Source organism: Hippocampus zosterae, chromosome 4 (genome assembly GCF_025434085.1).
Source record: "Hippocampus zosterae strain Florida chromosome 4, ASM2543408v3, whole genome shotgun sequence".
In the NCBI taxonomy this organism is placed as follows: Eukaryota; Metazoa; Chordata; class Actinopteri; order Syngnathiformes; family Syngnathidae; genus Hippocampus; species Hippocampus zosterae.
The window spans coordinates 4,551,826-4,575,562 of NC_067454.1; the positions used below are offsets into that span (position 1 = coordinate 4,551,826).

Here is a 23,737-nt window from a genome sequence, read left to right on the forward strand (position 1 = left end):
AAAAAAAAAAAAAAAACAGCCATCAAGAAACAAGAAGGTGGCCGCTCCCAAGTTGTTGCATTCCGCCGATTCTGTCATAAATGTTCGAAATATTTAAAAAAAATACTTTATTTAAAACCATTTGTCCGGTAAAGTCTTTGGTCTTCATGGTCACGAACAAACCGACAGGGCCTTCACAAAACAGTTCTATTTATAATGACAGTAAAGGCTACAATGAGTAAATTCCATGTTATGTAATCCACCATTTGCATTTATAAAACTCACAAACAAGAGATAATGTACAAAGATTACTGATAAAAAATATATATAATAATAATAATTAATTAATTACAATGTAACAACAGAATTTAAAAGGATCACTGTGTAGGTGACAGCTACCTTTCGCATTCAACCACTGGGGGACAACGGTTTTGTTTAAAAAAAAAGTCATTTTTCTTTTTGCATTTGTGAAAGTGTGTATGAAAATTTAAAAATAATAATAATAATAAATAAGGGTAAAATCAGACTCGCACGAAGAGCTGGAATAACTGAAAATAGTCATTTATCATGCCAGGCGAGTACCTGGCACACGCAATGCAACCGCTCAGGTCTAACCAATGCAAATTTAGTTCTCCATCCATTGGTTCGACTTATCTTGTCCTCATCTTGGCCCGTTGGAGTAGAAGTTGTATTTTTAAGTTGCTGTTGTGGAGCATAGAGTACAAGTTGCGGTATAACACTGGGTTTCCTCGGACCAACTCTTTAATCAGATGTTGTAATTGCTGACAATGCGAACGGGGAAATCAGGGGAAGGGAAGCAGGCAACAAGAACCCGAGGTCCTTGCAAACACCCGAGCGTTGATGAGCAATGAAGGGCTTGCAAATTGACGACATTTTGGCAAATTAGGGGGTGGAGAATGAGAGAGGCAAAAGGATGAAGAGAAAGATGAGGTACTAAAGACAGAGGGCATGATATACCGCGCATCACTCAGTGGCAGATTTGAGAGCTTTGAGGAGTCCAAACACGGATCTCCTCTGAATACTAAGGCTTTTGATAGAGGAACCGCTTTTGAGACCCAACTTTTAAGCCTCCTCCCTCTGAGGCCCCTACAATATATGGGGCTTCCAACCGCTTATGCAAGAGTATCCCTAATTGGAAGGCGAGGCAATGGAAGCAGGGGAGGGGGGTTGCGAGGCAGTCGCCCAGGAGGAGGAAAAGAGGCAAGGCGGTCTGCTGCTTGATTTAAGAGGCTATTGTTTTAGCAAGTACTTTCTACCTCCCTCTGCTTTCTCCTTGTGGCCTCCCCTTCAGATGCCCACACTCCTAAGAGTCAAAAGGCGGCGTTTAGCCCCTGTGAACAGCAAGGGCCTGGGCTTGTTTTGACACTTTGTCCTCCTTAGCTTCTGTCGACAAAAAAAAAAAAAAAAAAAAAACAGCCCCACTTCTATGGGCCACTCAAGTTCATTAGGGAGCGAACCGCTTTCAGTTGTGTCCCCATTCCAGTTCCAGGCTTCAATGGGGCCTCCAGAGCCCTTCACTGTTTGTTTAATGAAGTCCTCAGGCACCTTCACAACAAGCAGCTCCATTTCCATCATCGCCGGCTCGGCTGAGCTGTTGCCACCCGATTATGGGTCAAAGGTACACGCCATCAAGTACAACACAGGTTCAGTAGTTAGCGAACATTACCTTCAAGCAATGAGGCAAGCACGGTCTTCTTTCATGTCAAGCTTGGAGTTTTTTTTTTTGTGAGTTGCATGCTTGGTGTGTCCAGTGTCAGGTTTCTGCTCTCACACTTTGAGTTCACATCATTGTGCAGCAGTGTCGAGGTGACAAAAAATGAAAATTGTCACTGAAGAAGGGCAAAAGCGCTCACAGAACACACACCCTGAGAATGTTTGAGCTGCCTCTGTGCGAGTGTGTCTCAATGTGCCAACGGATTTCACGCTAGGTTCCTCCAGGGAAGTGAAATAGTGCGGCGGACCTTCAATTAAGCTAGCTTGCGGGCGCTTTCCTGTGGCAGCTTAAACCAAATTGTATTCCGTCAAAAAGGGTAGCCTCACTAGTCCCCTGATTTAAAATAAAATGTTCAAATTACTTACCATACTGTAGTTCCTTGAAAACAACGTTGTTTGTTGTGGCCATTTTTATTGTTTGTTTTTGGGGGGAAAAAACAATCGCTTACTAGCAAACCGAAATTTAGCATGTCAGTAGTAAGTCAGCTAAGAACTGTAACAACAACAAGTTAAATTACCAAATTAAAAAAAAATGTTTTTACTTAATAAAAAGGTTGTTAAAATGTTTAATCTCAGTTCCGCATAAGCAGTTTTACTGAACAGGTTTCTGATTACATATGTGCCTCGGCAGGCCTTCTACCGATTTCAACAGGGAGACGGATATAAGATATCTGGCAGGTGGTTTCCGACAGTTGTCTCAGGGAAGTACAGGATTGAAAGGGGATACTACCGCAGGTTCAGACTGTAAGCAAGATGGGGGAAAAAAAGCCCTCAAATCCAATCAGCTGTTCTAACATTGATGATCGGTGATTGGGTGTCCTCGAGTCTAATTCTGGCAATATAACAAAGCTCTTTGTTTCATTTCTCAAGTAAGTGCATTCGCTTTTATAAGCACATTGGAACTGGAATGATAGAAAAGTTTCTATCGTAACATTTCTTTCCCATCTCTCTTGCCCGAAATGTAGGTTCTGTAATTATGGTTCTTGGGTACGTGGTGCACCACTCGTCCAAACCTAATTGCATTCAGGTTTGATCTGAACATACGGAATGCTCAAACATGCGTTAAATGCATGCTGGAGTTGAAGGCAATAAGAAGCCTTCATTCAAGGGCTGGTCTTAACACGGTCGACATGAACTCATCAATTTTCAGTGCATCCTTGACAGCAAACAGATGCGTTTCCATTAGGCGGCCTCCATTTCGATGCTGAAATGTTCTTGCAGTTTAAATCTCTGTGAATGATGGCTAAGTGAAGAAGCCTGTCTGTCTTTGAGGTTATTTATACACTGAACTTTCACCGAATCCTTTTTTATGTTATTTTTTGTCTACAGTGAGGTAGAAAGACAAAGCTAACTCTGCTAGAAGGTAGGCAGTGCTAGCGGTCTCCATATACCGGTAGATGCTAAAATGCACTTGCAGTTCAAATCTTTGTGAATGATGGCTAAGTGAAGAAGCCTGTCCGTCCATCCCTTGAGGTTATTTATACACTGAACTTTCACCGAATCCTTTTTTATTTTATTTTTTGTCTACAGTGAGGTAGAAGGACAAAGCTAACTCTCCTAGAAGGTAGGCAGTGCTAGCGGTCTCCATATACCGGTAGATGCTAAAATGCACTTGCAGTTCAAATCTTTGTGAATGATGGCTAAGTGAAGAAGCCTGTCTGTCTTTGAGGTTATTTATACACTGAACTTTCACCGAATCCTTTTTTATTTTATTTTTTGTCTACAGTGAGGTAGAAGGACAAAGCTAACTCTCCTAGAAGGTAGGCAGTGCTAGCGGTCTCCATATACCGGTAGATGCTAAAATGCACTTGCAGTTCAAATCTCTGTGAATGATGGCTAAGTGAAGAAGCCTGTCCGTCCATCTCTTGAGGTTATTTATACAGTGAACTTTCACCGAATGCGTTTTTTTTTTGTCTACAGTGAGGTAGGAGGACAAAGCTAACTCTGCTAGCATCACGGGTATTTGGGTTAGATTGTGAAATCTTTGGGTGCTTCTTTAAAAAGAATGCAGCTTTCTTTCCTATTGTCTGCAAATCCTATCAAGAGACAAAAGCCAACAAGGCAACAGGCATTGTGCGGCTCCAACTGACAAACCCTCGCTGTGTCGCAATCCCATTTGTTCGTAGGGGAAATGTAAATATATCCATTACAAAAGGAGTGAAGTAATAAGCTCAAACAGCTGGCTGGTGGACAACAGGGCAACAACACTGCACACTTCTTGGGGGCTATTTTGAGCCTCGCAAGCATTTGGTGAGCATTTACAACAACAAGAGGCTGTTTGTTGCATTTTGTTACACTTTACACAGAGGAGACATGTTAGCTTGTGAAGCTGGTTCGAATTCACAGATAACTCGATTTTTACGTTGGAGAACTTTCCGGAGAACTGCGGACAACTTTATGATAGTTTTACATTTAAAATGCCCTAGTGGCGGCCCGGTAATCCAGTGGTTAGGACGTCGGCTTCACAGTGCAGAGGTACCGGGTTCGATTCCAGCTCCGGCCTCCCTGTGTGGAGTTTGCATGTTCTCCCCGGGCCTGTGTGGGTTTTCTCCGGGTGCTCCGGTTTCCTCCCACATTCCAAAAACATGCGTGGCAGGCTGATTGAACACTCTAAATTGTCCCTAGGTGTGAGTGTGAGTGTGAATGGTTGTTCGTTTCTGTGTGCCCTGCGATTGGCTGGCAACCGATTCAGGGTGTCCCCCGCCTACTGCCCGAAGACAGCTGGGATAGGCTCCAGCACCCCCCGCGACCCTAGTGAGGATCAAGCGGCTCGGAAGATGAATGAATGCCCTAGTGGCTCCCTGGAGCTTTTTCAAAAATGTTTTAAAATGGAAAAAGGTGGGGGAGGGAAATACATTTTTTTGTTTTAATAATGTTTCTGTAGGAGGACAAACAAGACACAAACGTTCTTAACTTTTTCTAATGCTGGAAAATATGTGTAGAATACATTTTAAAAACATTTCATCATTTAGGCTCATTGTGTATGTGTATTAGGCTTTTAATTTTTTGCAGCTCCAGGCATATTCGAGTTTTTTGGGGGGGCTTTTTTTTTGTGTGTGTGTGTGTGTGTTTTTTGGGGTCCAATATGGCTCTTTTAACGTTTTGGGTTGCCGACACCTGCGCTAGTAGTAGCAGGCGGCCGGCTGTCATGAAAACTTGCTACTGAGCAAGGCAGAAAAAGAGATGGCCAAAGGCCAACAAGAGCATGGCGGAGAGATCCAGCCCAATGGTTGTCTTTGACCCACTAGAATGTGGAGTGGGATGAAGGGTGAGCGTGCCTGAGACCGATCCAAACCTAAAATGAGCCAATTTCACAATGTCAATAAACAATCTGTAAAAAATACATGTGTACAATTTGTTGGACCTTGGGGTATTTTGATGAAAGCCTGCCACAGGCAGTTTTATAAAACACCTGAGACCCGTTGTAAATTATTTCAACTGGATGTACATTTGATTTGATTCGCTACCTTTAAAAAAATAATAAAAAATTTGATCTTTTGCCCAGGAGAAAAAAACTTTTCCAAACCACATGTGCTGAATGTGTGAGACCAACTGCGCAGTTCAACTCGAGAAATGTGAAAAAATATGGCCACCCAACAAAATGACACTGGAAAAGTGTCCTACATTTCTCACCAAAGGCTCGAAAGATGTGCTCCCAAAGACACACCGCGTAAGTGGCTTTTTTATAATGCATGGCGGAGCGCACACTGGGGACGCCGAGACTCTTGTACCGCAACAATCTGTCAAACGTTTAATCTTTTTTTCATGCCTGTTAAAGAGTCTTTCACATTTTCATCTGAAGTCACAACTGATGCTTTTCCACTTAAGTCAAAGCAAGCAAAGCAAAGCTTAAGAATGAAGTTACGATGGATCTGTGCATGTACGTGTCCTTCGAAATGCCTTTGCGTCCCTTCCCCCGCACCCCGCTCCTCTGGTTGTGCTCAGACAGTGAGTCTCCAGCACTGCTTATCATTCTGTCCTTTACAGCAGCCCCCTGCCGAGACAGAAAAGCAGAGTTTATTACAGCCTGTAATAATCTGCCAGCCCCGAGGAACTCAACTACACACAACAAGACCGATACACCACAAACGCCCCTTTCGATAGCAATAGCCATGTTTATGTTACGTACTGACAAAATATACGGTAATAAAATGGTTTAAAAAATTCTAACAACTCCTGGTACAATAACAATACAGTACTCATACCGTATTAGTGATTTAAAAGTTCGAACCTAACGTCCGTTGTCTGTCAATATCATTTTATCGTTCAAAAGTGAGGCTTGTCGACCAAACTCGTAACTATTCGATTCCCTCGCAGGGAAAACTGCATCTCACAATGTCAAAATTTATTTTCACTCATAACAGGGCTAATGTGAAGGCAATGGGCTATTTTTGCACAGCACCCCCCCCCCCAAGCTGACAAAAACTCGCTCAGTCTTTTCTGTTTTTTAGGGAAAACGACAATACTCTACACACAGCATTTCCAAGACTGGCTAAACTACCATTCACAGACGTACATCCATAATTTTTGTAAAACCTTCTCCTAATGTTGTGGTCGTACGTTTGCTATAAGTTATTGATATGTGAATGAACAATCCGGGTTTGTGATTGAATATGTGTGTAGTAATGTAGTGTTGGTATGAATATTCATTCATTCATTCATCTTCCTAACCACTTGATCCTCACTAGGGTCGCGGGGGGTGCTGGAGCCTATCCCAGCTGTCTTCGGGCAGTAGGCGGGGGACACCCTGAATCGGTTGCCAGCCAATCGCAGGGCACACAGAGACGAACAACCATTCGCACTATTTTTTGGACTGTGGGAGGAAACCGGAGCACCCGGAGAAAACCCACACAGGCCCGGGGAGAACATGCAAACTCCACACAGGGAGGCCGGAGCTGGAATGGAACCCGGCACCTCTGCACTGTGAAGCTGACGTGCTAACCACTGGACTACCGGGCCGCCTTGGTATGAATATTTCTAGTTATTTATTGTGAAAACCTGATATGTTGGCAAAAACAAGGGCAGGTTATTATCAGGAAGTTTCTGCCTTTGAATCAAGGCCCACATTTTATCTAAAAAATCTTTTATCAAATTGCAGACGTTGAGTTGTTAGTCGCCGACCGACTGGTATTTGTCGAAAACGTAGGTTGCCTGGCGCTGACTTTGATTTTTTTCTCTTGTGTGCTCTCAAATCTGACATCTGTGACATACATCATCATCAGTGAACATAATTGAAATTGGCCTCTGGGCTGTGGCATCGTGTTCTGAAATCAGACATGGCCCCCCAAAAAGAAAAGCATGTCGGTCTCTCGCAAAAGGAGGTTCGCCCCTTCCAGTGTGAGCGAGCGCTGTGATTTATAGGAAAAGCCAAGGAACATGAGCATAGGAATGTGGATCGGGGTGGGAGGGAGCGCTGTTTGAAACATGACATTTATCCATCTGAGAAAATGCTGTGCGTGTGTGTGGGGGATGCAGGGGGGGGTGAAATCGAGTAATCATAGCTTAGCTCCATTGCTACCTCGGAGGTGCAATCCCATCCCTTTAGCTGGGCCAAACAAAGCACAGTGGGGGTATCAGGTGGCTCATTCTGACGGCCCACACTGAATGCAAAAGCCCGCCTGACGCAAACCTCACCAGTTAGACCAACGATGGTGAGCACACACACGTATTTCGAGCATGCCAATACTTTGTCCAACACATTCTTTTGCAATATTTGTTCATGGTGGGATTGTGGCACCACCATCACACCGAAGAGGAGGGCTAGGGGAGCATCGCTGTGCTAAATTTGGAGCGATGAAAAAATGGAGTGTCGACAAGAGACTCTCGGTTTTGTTCTGTTGCGCAGCAGCACAATTTAGAAAATACGACTCGAGGGTGACATTTTGCAGTCTTCATTTAGCTGAGAGTTTATTAGCTCAGCGGCGTAAGTCGACGTTTTCATAATTGCAGCACTGCAAACTCATGAAGAATTTGCCCACCTACGGCTCCTCAAGCCCCCCAAAAGAGGCTAAGGATCAACAAGAAAGTCCGGGAAAGGAGGGTAAACGTTTTGCATACGGTATGCGTTTTCTGCCAGAAAAAACGCGAGTGATTCATCGACACGCGTGAGGACCATATCCCGCAAAAGAACTTTTTCCTGTTGAAAAGAAAATACGAGTTGCGGAGTGGAATCTGGACAAAAATCAACTTGTGGCAAGCAATAAATCTGTCCGTTTTCTCAGCAGGCATCAAGACTGCAATGTCCATTAACGCCAACAAAACAACTCTGGGGGCACTTCATCTAATGGGGTCCTGGTGCCATTTTGCAAAACAAAGTCATAAATTGACATTTTAAGGCTTGCTGGGTAGGCCAAGGGACATCTGCAAGTTCTTTAAAAGGCCACGAGTGAGACAGTTGCGGTGGTGCTTGGTGCTGATGAGAGGGCAATGGGAAGGAACTGATCAATGTAATTACAGGACTCGGCCAACAGATAAATGTTGAGCAGAAGTGGAGCGCAAACGTAAACCCACCTAATCATCACAATTGTCTTTCTACCATAATGATCAAATCCTCTCTCCACTCAACATCTTCCGATTTGCAAAATTGAAGATATTTTCGCCCACTGTGGCTATCAGTCTTCACCATTTTCAAGAAATCTTTGTTTTGGTATATATATATAAAAGATTGCAACGGTTTCCCGCATTAAAAGTACTACAGTATGTTGTTCCTGCATTTCATTTCAAATCTGCCCAAAAATATTCGGCCTTCTCACATTGTAGTACGGGGCAATTTTAGTCAGTGGAAATAAGTTATGTCTGCCATCTAGTGGAGCATGGTGATATTACAATTTAAAACTACAGTCGACCCCAGTTGCGGTGGTGCTTGGTCCTGATGAGAGGGCAATGGGAAGGAACTGATCAATGTAATTACAGGACTCGGCCAACAGATAAATGTTGAGCAGAAGTGGAGCGCAAACGTAAACCCACCTAATCATCACAATCGTCTTTCTACCATAATGATAAAATCCTCTCTCCACTCAACATCTTCCAATTTGCAAAATTGAAGATATTTTTGCCCACTGTGGCTATCAGTCGTCCCCATTTTCAAGAAATCTTTGTTTTGGTATATATATATATAAAAGATTGCAAAGGTTTCCCCGCATTAAAAGTACTACAGTATGTTGTTCCTGCATTTCATTTCAAATCTGCCCAAAAATATTCGGCCTTCTCACATTACAGTACGGGGCAATTTTAGTCAGTGGAAATAAGTCATGTCTGCCATCTAGTGGAGCATGGTGATATTACAATTTAAAACTACAGTCGACCCCAGTTGCGGTGGTGCTTGGTCCTGATGAGAGGGCAATGGGAAGGAACTGATCAATGTAATTACAGGACTCGGCCAACAGATAAATGTTGAGCAGAAGTGGAGCGCAAACGTCAACCCACCTAATCATCACAATCGTCTTTCTACCGTAATGATCAAATCCTCTCTCCACTCAACATCTTCCGATTTGCAAAATTGAAGATATTTTTGCCCACTGTGGCTATCAGTCTTCACCATTTTCAAGAAATCTTTATTTTGGTATATATATATAAACAGGGCGGCCCGGTAGTCCAGTGGTTAGCACGTCGGCTTCACAGTGCAGAGGTACCGGGTTCGATTCCAGCTCTGGCCTCCCTGTGTGGAGTTTGCATGTTCTCCCCGGGCCTGCGTGGGTTTTCTCCGGGTACTCCGGTTTCCTCCCACATTCCAAAAACAGTCATGGCAGGTTGATTCGGGTACTCCAAATTGTTCCTCGGTGTGATTGTGAGTGCGAATGGTTGTTTGTTTCTGTGTGCCCTGCGATTGGCTGGCAACCGATTCAGGGTGTCCCCCGCCTACTGCCCGAAGACAGCTGGGATAGGCTCTAACACCCCCCGCGACCGTAGTGAGGATCAAGCGGTTAGGAAGATGAATGAATGAAATTTTTAGTTTAGATTAATACACCCAAAAAGGTATCAGTTATCAGTATCGTTTGAAAAATCAATTATTTTGCATCCCTGCATCGCACTTAATAAAAAAACAGCCGAACAAGAAATAAGCACATTGTTATATTACACGAAAAGTATAAGCTCCTCCACACAATTAAGTATTTTAGCACAAATGATATTTTAAAACTATCAATATGTGCAGAAATGGACAGAAATTGACATTTGTAACAAGTCACATATTGACTTTGTCATCTTGTTCTTCCTTTTCATTGCTTGGCCGATTAAAACAAACAAAATACACCCAAGCAGAGAACTGTTGGAACGCTGCCTGGTTGTCAGATTGGTACTGAAGCGTTTTCTTTGTTCTTGTCTCTGTTCACTTTTCCGAACCAAAAAAATTTTTTTTGCATTTTAACCCACGCCGGTACGGTTATTTACATGTCGAAGTGTGTGTGTGTGTGTGTGTGTATTTCAATTGCAGTTTACTTAAATGTTTACTTAAATGTTAATGTGAGTTAATGAAGAAAAAAAAGAAAGAAAAGGGTTTGGGCAGTGAGAAACAGGCTGAGTCGATCACTCTGTCCCAGAGTGCATTATTAAAGTACACACGATGCTCTCCAACATGCCATTAGTCAAACTCAGCCAATTACCGCAAGGCCACAAGGCACATCAAGGAAGGCATCTTGACCTCCCACCAATTACACGCACTCAAACAATCACGCACGAGTTAAACATTGTCGGTTCATTTTCAAATAGATAGCCCCGCTTGTCTTTATGATGCCAAACCCTTCCGCTTCTCTTTGTAGATCAATAATGCTTATCTTTTCATAAGACGACAACGAATAGAAGAAATGCCACGTACATCCCACGTACATCCCTTATCGGTATTTGTCGGCAACATGATGGTTTGAAGTCTTGTAAATTTATTTAACCTCGTTGACAAAGGAAAAATGCATGTTGCGATAAATTAATATTTGCGTACCGCAGACAAAAACAAGATGGACGATCCGGCGGCGACAATTGTTTTGTGACAGAAGCGCTCTATAATCAAAGCAAGCAGAAGATAGAAAGGTTACCGAAGCAGAGAAACACTGATAACCAAGTCTGAGGTGATGACACCGGATGGAGGATATGGCTCATCCGGGGGGGGTCTTTTGTTTTCAATCGGGTATTGGATCCCTCTGGTTGACATTTTGAAGAGAGTCTTATGGTGACATTTAGCAGCAGAAACAATCACCGCAGCCTCTCTTTAAAGTCCAAATAGCCAATTACAGATGTGATTTTTGCCTTCCCGTCTGGTCTAATTTTAAGGTCATGTCAGAGGGCATGGCAACTGTGACTGCGTATGAGCGTCCGTGTGTCAATACATGACGCAAAGCCTGCTGTGGTAGCTTAGAAATAGCTTCGGTAGGGTCTGTGCATTCCAGCGGCTGTTCTGACATGTTGTAAATACAAGGTGTTGGAGAAAACATAGGAGGGGGGTGGTGGAAATCACTCAGAGCAGCTGAGGGTGGGGAGGGGGTAGGAAGTAAGTTACATCCATTAAATAAGAGAGTTCATCCGCAATCGGAAAAGGGAGAATCTCTGTTTTTCTAACCTGAAATTCTCAACAACGATACGTAAAAATGCATCAGAGTGAAAGTTTGCGTTTCACACTCCATTGTCACTCCAGATTCAAGGTCATCTCCCCACACATCATTTAGGACTGCCTCGAGGTAAATCGAACATCAAGCATACGGATTCGGATGTGGCAAGCTTAACCTTCATTTAAACCTTGAAAGTGAAAAAAGTCAAACCAAATAATGAGACATCAAATCACAGACTACTATAGTACACACAGAAACTGCACATTTAGATTGCAAACAAAACATGCAAAACGTCAAAAGTATCAATAAATGACGGAAGTGAGTTCAAGAAAATCTATGAATCTTAAATAAATATGCATAAAATTAGAGGTCTAAAGGTGAGAGCCATCTTTTATCTGTGTTGAAGACGAGCTCAGTCTCCGGCATAAGATTTTGTAGTCACATCCGTGACTACAAAATGACCTGAGCTGATTTTACACACGCTGACGTGTACATTCAATTTGCAGCACTTCATGACCAGCATTTTCTTACCTGCACTCAGGCTGAGCAGCAAAGTTATCAGTGCAACCCACGCAACGGCGGCCGGCTGCATCTTGGAGCCCGCTTGTGTCGCTCTTCTCCGGGCTTCCCCCCTTCCCCTTGCGCCTTCTTCTCAATCTTCACTAAAGGCTTGTGACATAAAAAGACGCTCCGGCATTTCACCTTAACCTAAATACCATGACTGAGGTTGTCGCTCCGTTTTCTCACCCGCCTTCTGTTTCTAGTTAGTACGGACGAAACAAGACTGGGATTTAAAAGTTAACTTCGTCGCCCGCCGGTCAGCAACCGTCTCCAGCGTGTTATGCTCCACTCTCGCTGGCTGGAGTTACCATAAGGGGCTCTGGACTGTACCAAAGCAAAGCCAAGGGGAGGGATAGATTGGATCTTTCGCGGTATATTTTAGACTGAATCGCCAAATGTAGATGCTACTGTGAAATATTTACCCCGTTACATCATTTAAAATAAAAATTGAAATGGAATATACCGAATACCTTGTTTTTTATCAATCCGTATATGATCTTACTTCAATATTGTATCTCAAAAGAAGTGGACTATTCCGCGCTCTCCCTTAGCGATGAGTGCATCTTTTTGGTTGTTGTTGTAAATAGCAAAGTCAAAATGAATGACGCCCGTGACGGGCAAACTAAATAATCGTGAATAATCATACGTGAGCAAGTTGTGTCTTCTTGTTTACAAGTTTTTTAGGATGGATGTAAATTGTGTATGTAGAATGTATACAAATGGACAGCTCACCTTTGGTGGAAGTACTCAAACGACATTATCGAAGCACAATTAGGTCTATAGAAACAATAACGTTTCAACATGTATCTTTGATTTTACATCTTTCCATTAATTTGATAGTTACATTTTAGCGGCGTCAAAATAAACTTTATTTTATTCTAATAAAGGTCATTTTAAAAAGTCACTGAAACTACATTTAACCTCATTCTAATGTTTTCATATATATCGTATCTTGTTATGTTCCCTTCTGTGTCATTGTAATTAAATGTCAATTTTGAATTTATTTACTTGTTATAAATGTGAATGGGAGTGGAATCTTGCACATGTCCGTCAACCTTCACTTCCTCCTTGAACTTTTTTTTTAATTGAACTCAATAAAGAACCATAGAAACAAATCCGATCCAGACATTCATTTATATCGTGCAATTTATCCTGTTTAGGGTAACTGCTGGATTAGAGCCAGTCCCAGTTGAATGTGAATGAGACGCACGCTTCACCCTGGATTGGTCAGCAGTATATCATAGGGCATACAGAGACAATCATACACGCTCACAAAACACAATATGGGCACAGCGGTACCTCAAATGTGAGCCAGGGGGCTTGTTAGTTTATGAAACTGCATCAAATACAGGTCGCCATGGTAGCAGTGTGTCTTCCAAGGCTGGAGAATCCAGTGCTTTCATAAATGACACTGCTCAAATCTCTCATCTTTCTTTTTTGGCTGGATCTCCACATCAGTCTTTGTCATCCAAATTGTAAGAGAATGTTTCTCAAGAATGATTATGGCAGTGGTTGAGGTTATAGTTTCTCATAGGCAAATGTCATATTAAGACTTGCGTTGAAATATAAAATTAGTTTGTGTGTATTAATGTTGCTAATGTTCAAAGTGAATAAAGTCATTTGCTGTGCCGATAACCATCTTCAACCTGCCATTGCCGTATGAGCAGCTGTGGCCTCTTTCTCCAACATCCCTCCTGTCACTGAGAGAAGAGATGGAGACGTTTAATTAAAGTCTGTGATTAATGTGTCCGCAGTGAGCAAAATTCCCTCTCTGAATGTTACCGAGGCCTTCTGTCCCACATATGGATAGACAATGTTTTTGTATGCACGCGATCCTGTGCTTATTTGTCACACACAAGGACTCAACGGGGCTGATCTCAACTAGATGTTGCAAAATTGCATGTTTTGCACAAAATTTAAGTGGGCATTTTGAATGTGATCTTCTAACAATGCCATGTTTTTCCATTAAAAAAAAAATCAATATAAGCGGGCACCCAAATTTTGTTTTTTTTACTCTAATTGGTGGTGACCGCATTTGGTCGTTCTCATGGTTTCATCAGTCAAGTCAAGTCAAGAGTATTTATAGAGCACTTTCAAACAGCCATCGCTGCATACAAAGTGCTGTACATGGAGCAATTTAACATGCACAATAAACAGTAAGACAAATCGGTAATAAAGGCGGTAGAAAGCACCAAACAGTAAAATCAAGAACAAATCTAAATCAGGCGGCCCGGTAGTCCAGTGGTTAGCACGTTGGCTTCACAGTGCAGAGGTACCGGGTTCGATTCCAGCTCCGGCCTCCCTGTGTGGAGTTTGCATGTTCTCCCCGGGCCTGCGTGGGTTTTCTCCGGGTGCTCCGGTTTCCTCCCACATTCCAAAAATTTGCATGGCAGGCTGATTGAACACTCTAAAAATTGTCCCTAGGTGTGAGTGTGAGCGTGGATGGTTGTTCGTCTCTGTGTACCCTGCGATTGGCTGGCAAACGATTAGGGTGTCCCCCACCTCCTGCCCGGAGACTGCTGGGATAGGCTCCGGCACCCCCCGCGACCCTAGTGAGGATCAAGCGGTCAGGAAGATGAATGAATGAATGAATGTTTTTACAACTCTTACTGGCTGTCCAGTTCAGTGATTTCCCAAAAATTTGGCACCCTCCAGTGGCACTACAAGGGGGTGCTGCAAGGACCCGATTGAAATCAAGAAGACATGTCATGAAATTCGACATGATTCCACATTGTCGACAACAGCAGTGAAATGGCCGAATAAGCCTGTAACTCTGTAACCGTTCGAGCGATGACCTCAGATGTTCCTCGACTTGCGTTCTGACACTTGACACTGACACTCAGCTCGCTGGCTTTTTCTGTCCCGCATCCTGCTACCTAATTTCAGCGCGCAGCTGTGTTCGGTAAACCTCTGCTTAACGTCAGTGGAGGTTTTGGAACTGGATGCCCTGTTTTGCGGGCTCTTTAAGTACAAGGCTTTTCTGTGTGACATTTATTTTGCGGATGCTCAACTCTCTGAGCTTTCTTTGGATTTCGTACTCATTTTCACATATGCGTAAAGTTACAAAAGAGATCAGTTGTTTCTTTTTGTGTAGGACACTAAAGCAAATGATGTCCGAGGCCTCATTCATTCATTCATTCATTCATTCATTCATTCATTCATTCATTCATTCATTCATTCATTCATTCATCTTCCGAGCCGCTTGATCCTCACTAGGGTCGCGGGGGGTGCTGGAGCCTATCCCAGCTGTCTTTGGGCAGTAGGCGGGGGACACCCTGAATCGGTTGCCAGCCAATCGCAGGGCACACAGAGACGAACAACCATTCGCACTCACACTCACACCTAGGGACAATTCAGAGTGTTCAATCAGCCTGCCACGCATGTTTTTGGAATGTGGGAGGAAACCGGAGCACCCGGAGAAAACCCACGCAGGCCCGGGGAGAACATGCAAGCTCCACACAGGGAGGCCGGAGCTGGAATCGAACCCGGTACCTCTGCACTGTGAAGCCGACGTGCTAACCACTTGCCTACCGGGCCGCCCGAGGCCTATCAGACAAAAAAATAAATAAAAAATCTGGATGCTTTTTGTTAAAATACAACAAATGAAGGCGTGCACGTGCCAGTTAACATGCGCAATCCAATATTTGGTGTACGCCAAAGAGATTTAGCCCCAAATGTACTTACTCAACACCAAAGAAAAACAAACACACTTGATCCCGCAGGTGTACTTAGCATGAATGCCTCCACATGTAAGTAAACACACGCATTCCGCGCTCAGCGTACGGCGCACACTTTACAAATCCCATCTGTCGAGGTCCAACCTGGTGTCTTGGCAACCGTTCTTCAAAACCTCTTTAGGAAACCATCGCATCTTTCATGACTCATTGTATCGTGCCCTCGGCGCAGCTATCAAAGAGACCCAAGCTCTGAGGCTTTTTTTTTTTTTTTTTTGGTGAGGCTCTTTTACCCGCAACGAGCAAACGGGGAATTTCTGGAAGCTCTAGGTGGGGCAAAGTACTGTTAAGATGTCGTTTCAAGCTGCTGAAAGGCAAAACGAGCGGGCCTGCTCTTTTATTGGCTTTGTGGGCTAAAGAATCTCTGAGAGTGAAATCTAAATAACACCCACCACAGTGCTGACAGTCGTTCTTTGGTTTGAACAGGTAATATCATATACAGGCGGCCCGGTAGTCCAGTGGTTAGCACGTCGGCTTCACAGTGCAGAGGTACCGGGTTCGATTCCAGCTCCGGCCTCCCTGTGTGGAGTTTGCATGTTCTCCCCGGGCCTGCGTGGGTTTTCTCCGGGTGCTCCGGTTTCCTCCCACATTCCAAAAACATGCGTGGCAGGCTGATTGGACGCTCTAAATTGTCCCTAGGTGTGAGTGTGATTGCGAACGGTTGTTCGTCTCTGTGTGCCCTGCGATTGGCTGGCAACCGATTCAGGGTGTCCCCCGCCTTCTGCCCGAAGACAGCTGGGATAGGCTCCAGCACCCCCCGCGACCCTAGTGAGGATCAAGCGGCTCGGGAGATGAATGAATGAATAAATAAATAAATACAATAATGGCTTTATGGTCTGAGTGAAATAAGTTGAGTGAATTAAAATGCTGTACTCTATCCCGAGGGAAGGAAAATGAGTACAAATGTGTAAATATTACTGGCTTTTTAGTGACAGTATATTAGCAGCCGAATGGCCAAATGCAAATGGACATCGGACATTAATAAATGAGCAACTTGTTTATTTGCTGCTGGCAGAGCAGCCTGTGAAGTATTGAAGCACACATTTTACTCAGACTGAATGCAGTACACAATGGTCCACGAGTAATAGCACCAAATACTGACACCAAAAAAAATAAAAGAAATTCAAACGCAGACACAGGGCCCTGCATTCATTGAGGCCTGCCTCCAGGTTTACACTCTGCATCAAAGTTCACAGTTCATCTTCTCATTACGGTGGTCTCATAACAACACTTGCCAACGAGGAATTTCGCGAGAAAAATGTAGTTTGTATGCGTAAAATAAACACAAGTGTGTGACTTTCATGCTATAAATGCACAAAGCATGCATTCAGTCTGCAATGTTTGGACTGTTTCACCCTGCAGTAACATTGTGACCTAAATGCTCTTGACAAAAATATTGCTTCATACGCGCGACACACTAACTGTAAACGTTAACAAATATCTAATGCTGTTCTGACCGTCACAGGAGAAATTATTCAAACAAACCAGTCTTGTGTACTCTCTCTCTCTCTCTCTCTCTCTCAGCCTATCCTGAACATGGTCGCGGGGGAGTTGCTGGAGCCTATCCCAGATGACTTTAGGTGGAAGGCAAACTACACCCTCGACTGGTCGCCAGTCAGTTGCAGGGCAAACGACCATTATTCACACCCACATCGTCATTGTGTAACAACCGATCCTACTCTGCCTGCTCACAAGTCAGGCGTGTATACCACTACACCATCAGCGACCTACCATATATATATATATATATATATATCAGAAAATGGATGGATGGATGGATGGATGGATATATCATCTCATCTCATCTTCCGTACCGCTTGATCCTCACTAGGGTCGCGGGGAGGAGCTGGAGCCCATCCCAGCCGTCTCCGGGCAGTAGGCGGGGGACACCCTGAATCGGTTGCCAGCCAATCGCAGGGCACACATAGACGAACAACCATCCACGCTCACACTCACACCTAGGGACAATTTAGAGTGTTCAATCAGCCTGCCATGCATATTTTTGGAATGTGGGAGGAAACCGGAGCACCCGGAGAAAACCCACGCAGGCCCGGGGAGAACATGCAAACTCCACACAGGGAGGCCGGAGCTGGAATCGAACCCGGTACCTCTGCACTGTGAAGCCGACGTCCTAACCACTGGACTACCGGGCCGCCCGGATGGATATATATATATATATATATATATATATATATATATATATATATATATATATAGAGAGAGAGAGAGAGAGAGAGAGAGAGAGAGAGAGAGAGAGAGAGAGAGAGAGAGAGAGAGAGAGAGAGAGAGAGAGAGAGAGAGAGAGAGAGAGAGAGAGAGAGTATTTAATAGTTAACATGATGTAATTGTGATACGGGTTCCAGTGCTCATCACACACAAAAATGGATAGGTTTTGTATTAAAAAATAAATGACTATCAAATGTCTGCTCTTTTGATCCATTTGCTGTCTTTTGTGTGTGTGTGTGTGTGTGTGTGTGTGTGTGAGAGAGAGAGAGAGAGAGAGAGAGAGAGAGAGAGAGTGTGAAATTAGATTTTTGGACTGCCTCTTTTTTGAGACAGCTGCACTTTCCCTGTAGAATTGCTGAAATGTGACAGTATATATACAAAAAAAAAGTCCTCCCAAAGCCGATCTTTGTCACACGTTGTATATGCGGGTAGAAATGTGTGCACAGAATCCTTATTTTCTTTTACAAAAGCTTCGTAGTATTCTCTGCGGCTTGTAAATGTTTTTTTTGTATTCTGACTTGTGCACGTGTGTGTGCGTGTGCGTGTGTGTGTGCATGTGTGTGTGTGTTTGCTTGGATTTTCTTTTAACGTTCAAAATAACAGATTGTGATGTTTGCAAGTTTCTATGGAATCTTTTTTTTTTTTTTTGCTAAGTAATATGGGTCTAAGTTAGGGCCTGCAGCTGTGTCAATAGACAACCAAGCAAACCCAAAGCACCCTCAAAATCCTGCAAACTCCCTATTATGTTGGCCATCTGGCTATAAGGCAGGGCGTCTTATACTTTTTTCTTTAAAAAAAAAACACCTGTGGCTGTGCGTGCGTGTGTGTGTGTGTGTGTGTACCTGTTGAGTGACAAACAGCACCTGTTTGTCAAAAGAACGCTGGATTCTTGGATCATTCATATATCTGAGTCAGTAAGCTTGCGTTAGATGGAAAAACATATTCAAAGGGACACAATTTCATCCTACTATTTTGATTTTCTTTACATCAGCTGAACTTTGAATCAGTCAACGGGAAAACTGTTAACCATCTAATAAAGATGTGGGCCGGAATTGCAGTGGGACGGGTACTGGCCCTTCACAATTTTAGCCTTGAGCATACATGAGCCACCGGTACCCTCTCTTGTTCTACTTTTCTCTTACTCATAAGACATTCTTATAAGGTAACACGCTGCCAGCGCAAATTTAATTTCAAAATAAAAGCATTCCAAAAAATACACCAATACAACAGCCTTAGTAGGTCTTTATTTTGAACTTGGCCCATGTGCAGGTGTTTAGTGAATAAAGCGCCGTCTCCCAACTATCTAATCACGTTTTACTGACTGTTATGCATTGAAAAGGCGTTCCAGAGGTCTCAAGAAAAATCTTTGGTCTCTGACCTACAAGTTCATATCCGATGCTCCGTCTTCGGTTTCGCTGCGCCGCTCCCAGCATGTTATGAGTCAGGGCACGCAGAGCGCACCGTCTCCTTTGCCATTCCAAAATTAGCAACAGAGCGTTGCGAAACCTGCGGTGAACACCCTGCTCTTGACGCTCACAATCATTTTGCAGCCCTAATAACAGCACAACTATGCAGAGCAGGGATGCAGCACAATCAAAAATCTAAAATCCAGAATTCATATTCTCTGTGAAACAAAGGATTGTCTCGCGTGAACAATAAGGGAGTGTTTTGATTAAATCAAGGAACAGTTATTGCCAACTATTGCAAAATCAAAATTGAATCACATGTTGTCGCGGACACATTTAAACAAATTCCATATTGCCGACAGTACACCGAATAGTACAACGGGATGCTCTCAATTCTGGAAAAACGTCATCTTCAACTCCGATCGTTAACATCAGACTGAAGTGTTTGGTTTCACATGACTGCCTTGGACAGAAGACTTCTGACCAAACCATTTTATGTGTCAAGAGGAGAGGGATCTGGCGCCATCAGCTCTCAAAACATGCCATTCTTGAAACCGCAACATCGGAATGACACATCATCTGTGGTTTTCAACTAAAGATCAACTCCTGTCATATAAAAGCATGTAAAAAGTTAAAGCTGGGGTAGGCAACATGCAGCCTGCGGGCACTAAGTGGGTCTAGGCCGCGCTCAAAGTGGCACATTGGTTAATTTTTACGAAAAGATCCCAACTTAAAAAAAACAAAAAATAACAAACAACCAAAGTTCTTCAAAAAGATACTGAGAAATATTCATGATACATTTTCAACAAATAACAGGAGGAATTGGACGGAAAATCCTGCGATACAGGATTTTTTTTTTTAACTGTGGAAAAAATAATTGGGAATCTGTGTGTGCCAAATCGTGAGTACGCAGAGGTCGACTGTAGTTTTAAATTGTAATATCACCATGCTCCACTAGATGGCAGACATGACTTATTTCCACTGACTAAAATTGCCCCGTACTACAATGTGAGAAGGCCGAATATTTTTGGGCAGATTTGAAATGAAATGCAGGAGCAACATACTGTAGTACTTTTAATGCGGGAAACTTTTCCAATCGAATGTTGTTGGGGTTTTTTTTTAACAATATTTGCTTAGTTTATTGTTTGCTTCAATCACATTGTTTTTGAATAATCAATATTTTTACATATGCATTGATTTGATGAAAAATGACAATAAGGGAACGTATGATGATTCAGATGACTCAGATGTATTAACAGGGTGACTGAAGTTCGGGTTAGTGTGATTGTACCTGAAGAGAGAAAAGGTAGCAGATCCTTTTGAAGCTCGTTGCTGAAATGTTTAGCGGCTCTGTGGTCTGTAAATCCCTCGGGTCTCATTCAGGGTTATTACCCCTCCTCGCTCCCCCTCTCCCGTTCACTACTTAACCTCTACTCCCACACTTATACTGTCCGCTCTGATAGATTGGAGGAAATGAACGTCTGCAAATTGGCTCTCAGTGGTGAGGTGAGACCATACACGCAAGATCTACTTTCAAAACAAAGTCTGGCGGTCTCCAACCAATCTCCTCTGTCTTTGTTTTCTGTTTTGAATTATCATAAGAAAGATTCCCCTCACCCATATAAAGATAAGTGCAGGCTCAATTTGTTGTTTAGCTTGGGCAATGTCTTGGTGTCTAATAGTGTTTAATAATAACGGAGTGCTACGTGAAAGGCTGCAGTGTAATTTACCTCTTGAGCAAGCACAGCATAAAATCGTTTGCATCAGATGTGTACATTGTTCTTTAATTAGGTTTAGAAACGGTGGAGTGTTTTAATGCACTCTGAAGTGTGTTTAGTTTGATGTGTAAATGATACACTTGCGCTTTAAGGTGAGGTCTGTGCATTCAGCCAATCATAATAAGTGTTGGAAACATTTTCAGGCATGTGTTCACTCATCTTCGACGAACTCATAGTTTTAATATGCAGGAGACTGATTGAAGTCTGCTTCTGCATTTACATAATATAAATTGTAGATGCCATGAAAAGATATAGAAAAACATGTTAGGAATTGAAAAGGTGCTGCTTTTCCCCCCCAAAACATTATTTCTCACGGTTTTCATCCGCATACATAGTACTTCTGTGTATACTTTTATGGAACTGTTTTGACCGCTCTGTGGAACGGCACATAACGTTTTTTTCTTAGCCAATATCCCTCTAAACAGTATTACATTACATTGACTTTCTTGTTTAATTTGACAGTAGCCAAGATTTGGTTTGATGTTGGCAGAGCATGACTCGGAAAAAGCTCGGTTTGGCTTTGCAAAATGAACGCTGTTATTTTATGAAGCAAGCAATTGTGCTCATCCTATAAAGAAACCGGTGTTGCCTGATGGAGATGGCAAGCCTTTTGGTTTCATTCGCAGTCATTAAAATAGCTGTGTTTCCCATCTTTTAACAACATTAATACATGATAGCCAGCTAGCTCGCTAGCTAGCCAGCGCGTTAGCTAGCTAGCGCGCTAGCTAGATAGCTAGCTTGATAGAGAGACGTGATTTGGATACAATGACGTCCACCGTAAAACATTATTTTATGAGCAAAGACAAGTTTAGAACTTGGAACTGCTAATTTGGCGTTTAAATAGTAAAGCTGTGGGGGACTTGTGATGGGATAGTGAAATATAATTGGCCAGGAGACCCTGCCAGAGGCATGAAGCTCAAGTTAACTTGGCTTCAAGGATCATTGGGACACACAAACCCCTCCAGTACAATGGAGGGGGGGGGGGGGGGGGGGCAGAAAAGCGAAATGCAAAAAAACCCGGAATCATCTGTCTTATAAAAGGACATAATGTATATCAATATTACAACAACTTAGATAAGAAACTACAAAGTGTTTATGTGCACAACCAAAAACAGAATCAGGGTAAACAGATGAAACAATGATGCTGTTGTATTAAAGGGAAAGCTCTGCCGGATCAGTTCCATACTACAAACGCATTCCTAGTGCAGCGGCGTGCATGTGGGCGGTGTCAGCATGTCACAGACCGGGCATTCAATAGGCAGATTATGGAATTGTTTTTTAAAAACACTGGTAAACCTGCCTCGAACATGCCCCAAGCAAGAGTTGTCTTTGGGAAAAGTTCCAAATTCCCGAAAAATATATTCACATCATGTGTCGAATCAATGTCTATGTATTTCGCATTGGTTTAGATACGGTTTATTGTTTCTCACGATGTCTGCCATTAATGTTAAGAACTAAGAGTAGATTTAAGTGTAGAACACATCTCAATGAATACTTTAGCCCGGCGGTGACAGATTATTAGAGGTGTAAGACAATAAGAAACCAAACTACAAAGTAGGTCGTCAGAGAGGTGTGGGACACAAAATGGAAAATTTACAAAGTCCCATCCATTTCCATACAGTTTTCGTCATTGCTGTTAGTGTTGTGATGGATGCTAACTCCTGTCTTTGATGCCCTTGTCATTTGTACAAGTCATAAATTTCAACTCTCTTGCACAAAAGCACACACACATCAGTCAGTGGTTTTTGCCGAATATCCCCTTCGTCGTCATATTTAAATTAAAGTCTTCTCATAACATTTGTACATCTCTGGAAAGTTGGCGGGATGAAGGCGTCTTTTGAATCTATGATTCTATAGTCCGAGTGCCTCTACTGAGGTTACCGTACGTCGGTTTGAGCCAGTAACAAAAATGTGAGTAAGTTATCATCCGCACTGTTCATTTTCCTATTAAATTAAGTCTAAACAAACCGCAAATGATTCTAACAGACCACACAGAAAGAATTTGCAGTATTAAAAGCAATCCGGTATCATGTATTCCACAATGAAGTTTATTATTTCCAGTTGGAGATTGTGCGCATAATTCTTCAAACCACATTGCTCGCATATAATTTCTAAACATGTTTTTAAATAATTTTACTCAACCCTTATGCTTACATTTGCAGATTTGTGGGGTTTACTTTGTAGCTAATGTGAACTGTTTCGATTTGCGTATGTTTCCAGAAGGTCATTTCATGGCTGCTCGTGGTAAGCAATCGCCGCTAATAGAGTGTGTGTCTGACAGAGGTTTGAATAAAGGACACAAAGTCTGCGGGGAGAAACAGGCACGGTGACAAGGAGAGAGAGTGGCCAGCCAAGGAGATGAAATTAGGGACGGCCGGCGGCTAAGATCGGCTTGACATAGACAGCATTTGCTGTGAATGTTTGATGGAGGATGAAACATCCCTTGCCTCCTCCTTTGGCTGCCTGCCTGTAAGCTCATCCTGAGCCCACATGCTGGGAAACTATTTCCAGGTGTGAAATGGATCCACTGTGGCATTGCTTCGAGGATTTGGAAAGGCGGAAAATGGAAAGTTAACGTTGATGAAGGCTGCGGCTAAAGCAGAATCTACCTTTGCCGGGCCTCCGTGGCTCCCAGAGTCATTACGAGCTACACTGGAAGAGAATATCCTGCAATACACCACAAAGTCTAATATCATTCAATCGCAACACAGATTAACAGGTCCATGTCAATCATTCATTCATTCATTCATCTTCCGAACCGCTTGATCCTCACTATGGTCGCG

General features: G+C 43.0%; 1 protein-coding gene across 4 annotated transcripts in view; it reads right to left on the reverse strand.

Annotated features, from left to right (window-relative positions):
* lrp4 (low density lipoprotein receptor-related protein 4) overlaps window positions 1-19,324 on the reverse strand; it is a 102,565-nt gene extending 83,241 nt beyond the window's left edge. For 3 of the 4 annotated variants that reach the window (XM_052062440.1, XM_052062438.1, XM_052062441.1), the window contains exon 1: window positions 11,781-12,106. In XM_052062440.1, the coding sequence (XP_051918400.1) occupies window positions 11,781-11,841 (61 nt within the window). In that variant the 5' untranslated portion in view covers window positions 11,842-12,106. Of the gene's footprint in view, window positions 1-11,780; window positions 12,107-19,148 lie in introns of those variants that run through there. The other variant, XM_052062439.1, reaches the window with a different exon arrangement.
* Window positions 19,325-23,737: the final 4,413 nt, after the last annotated feature.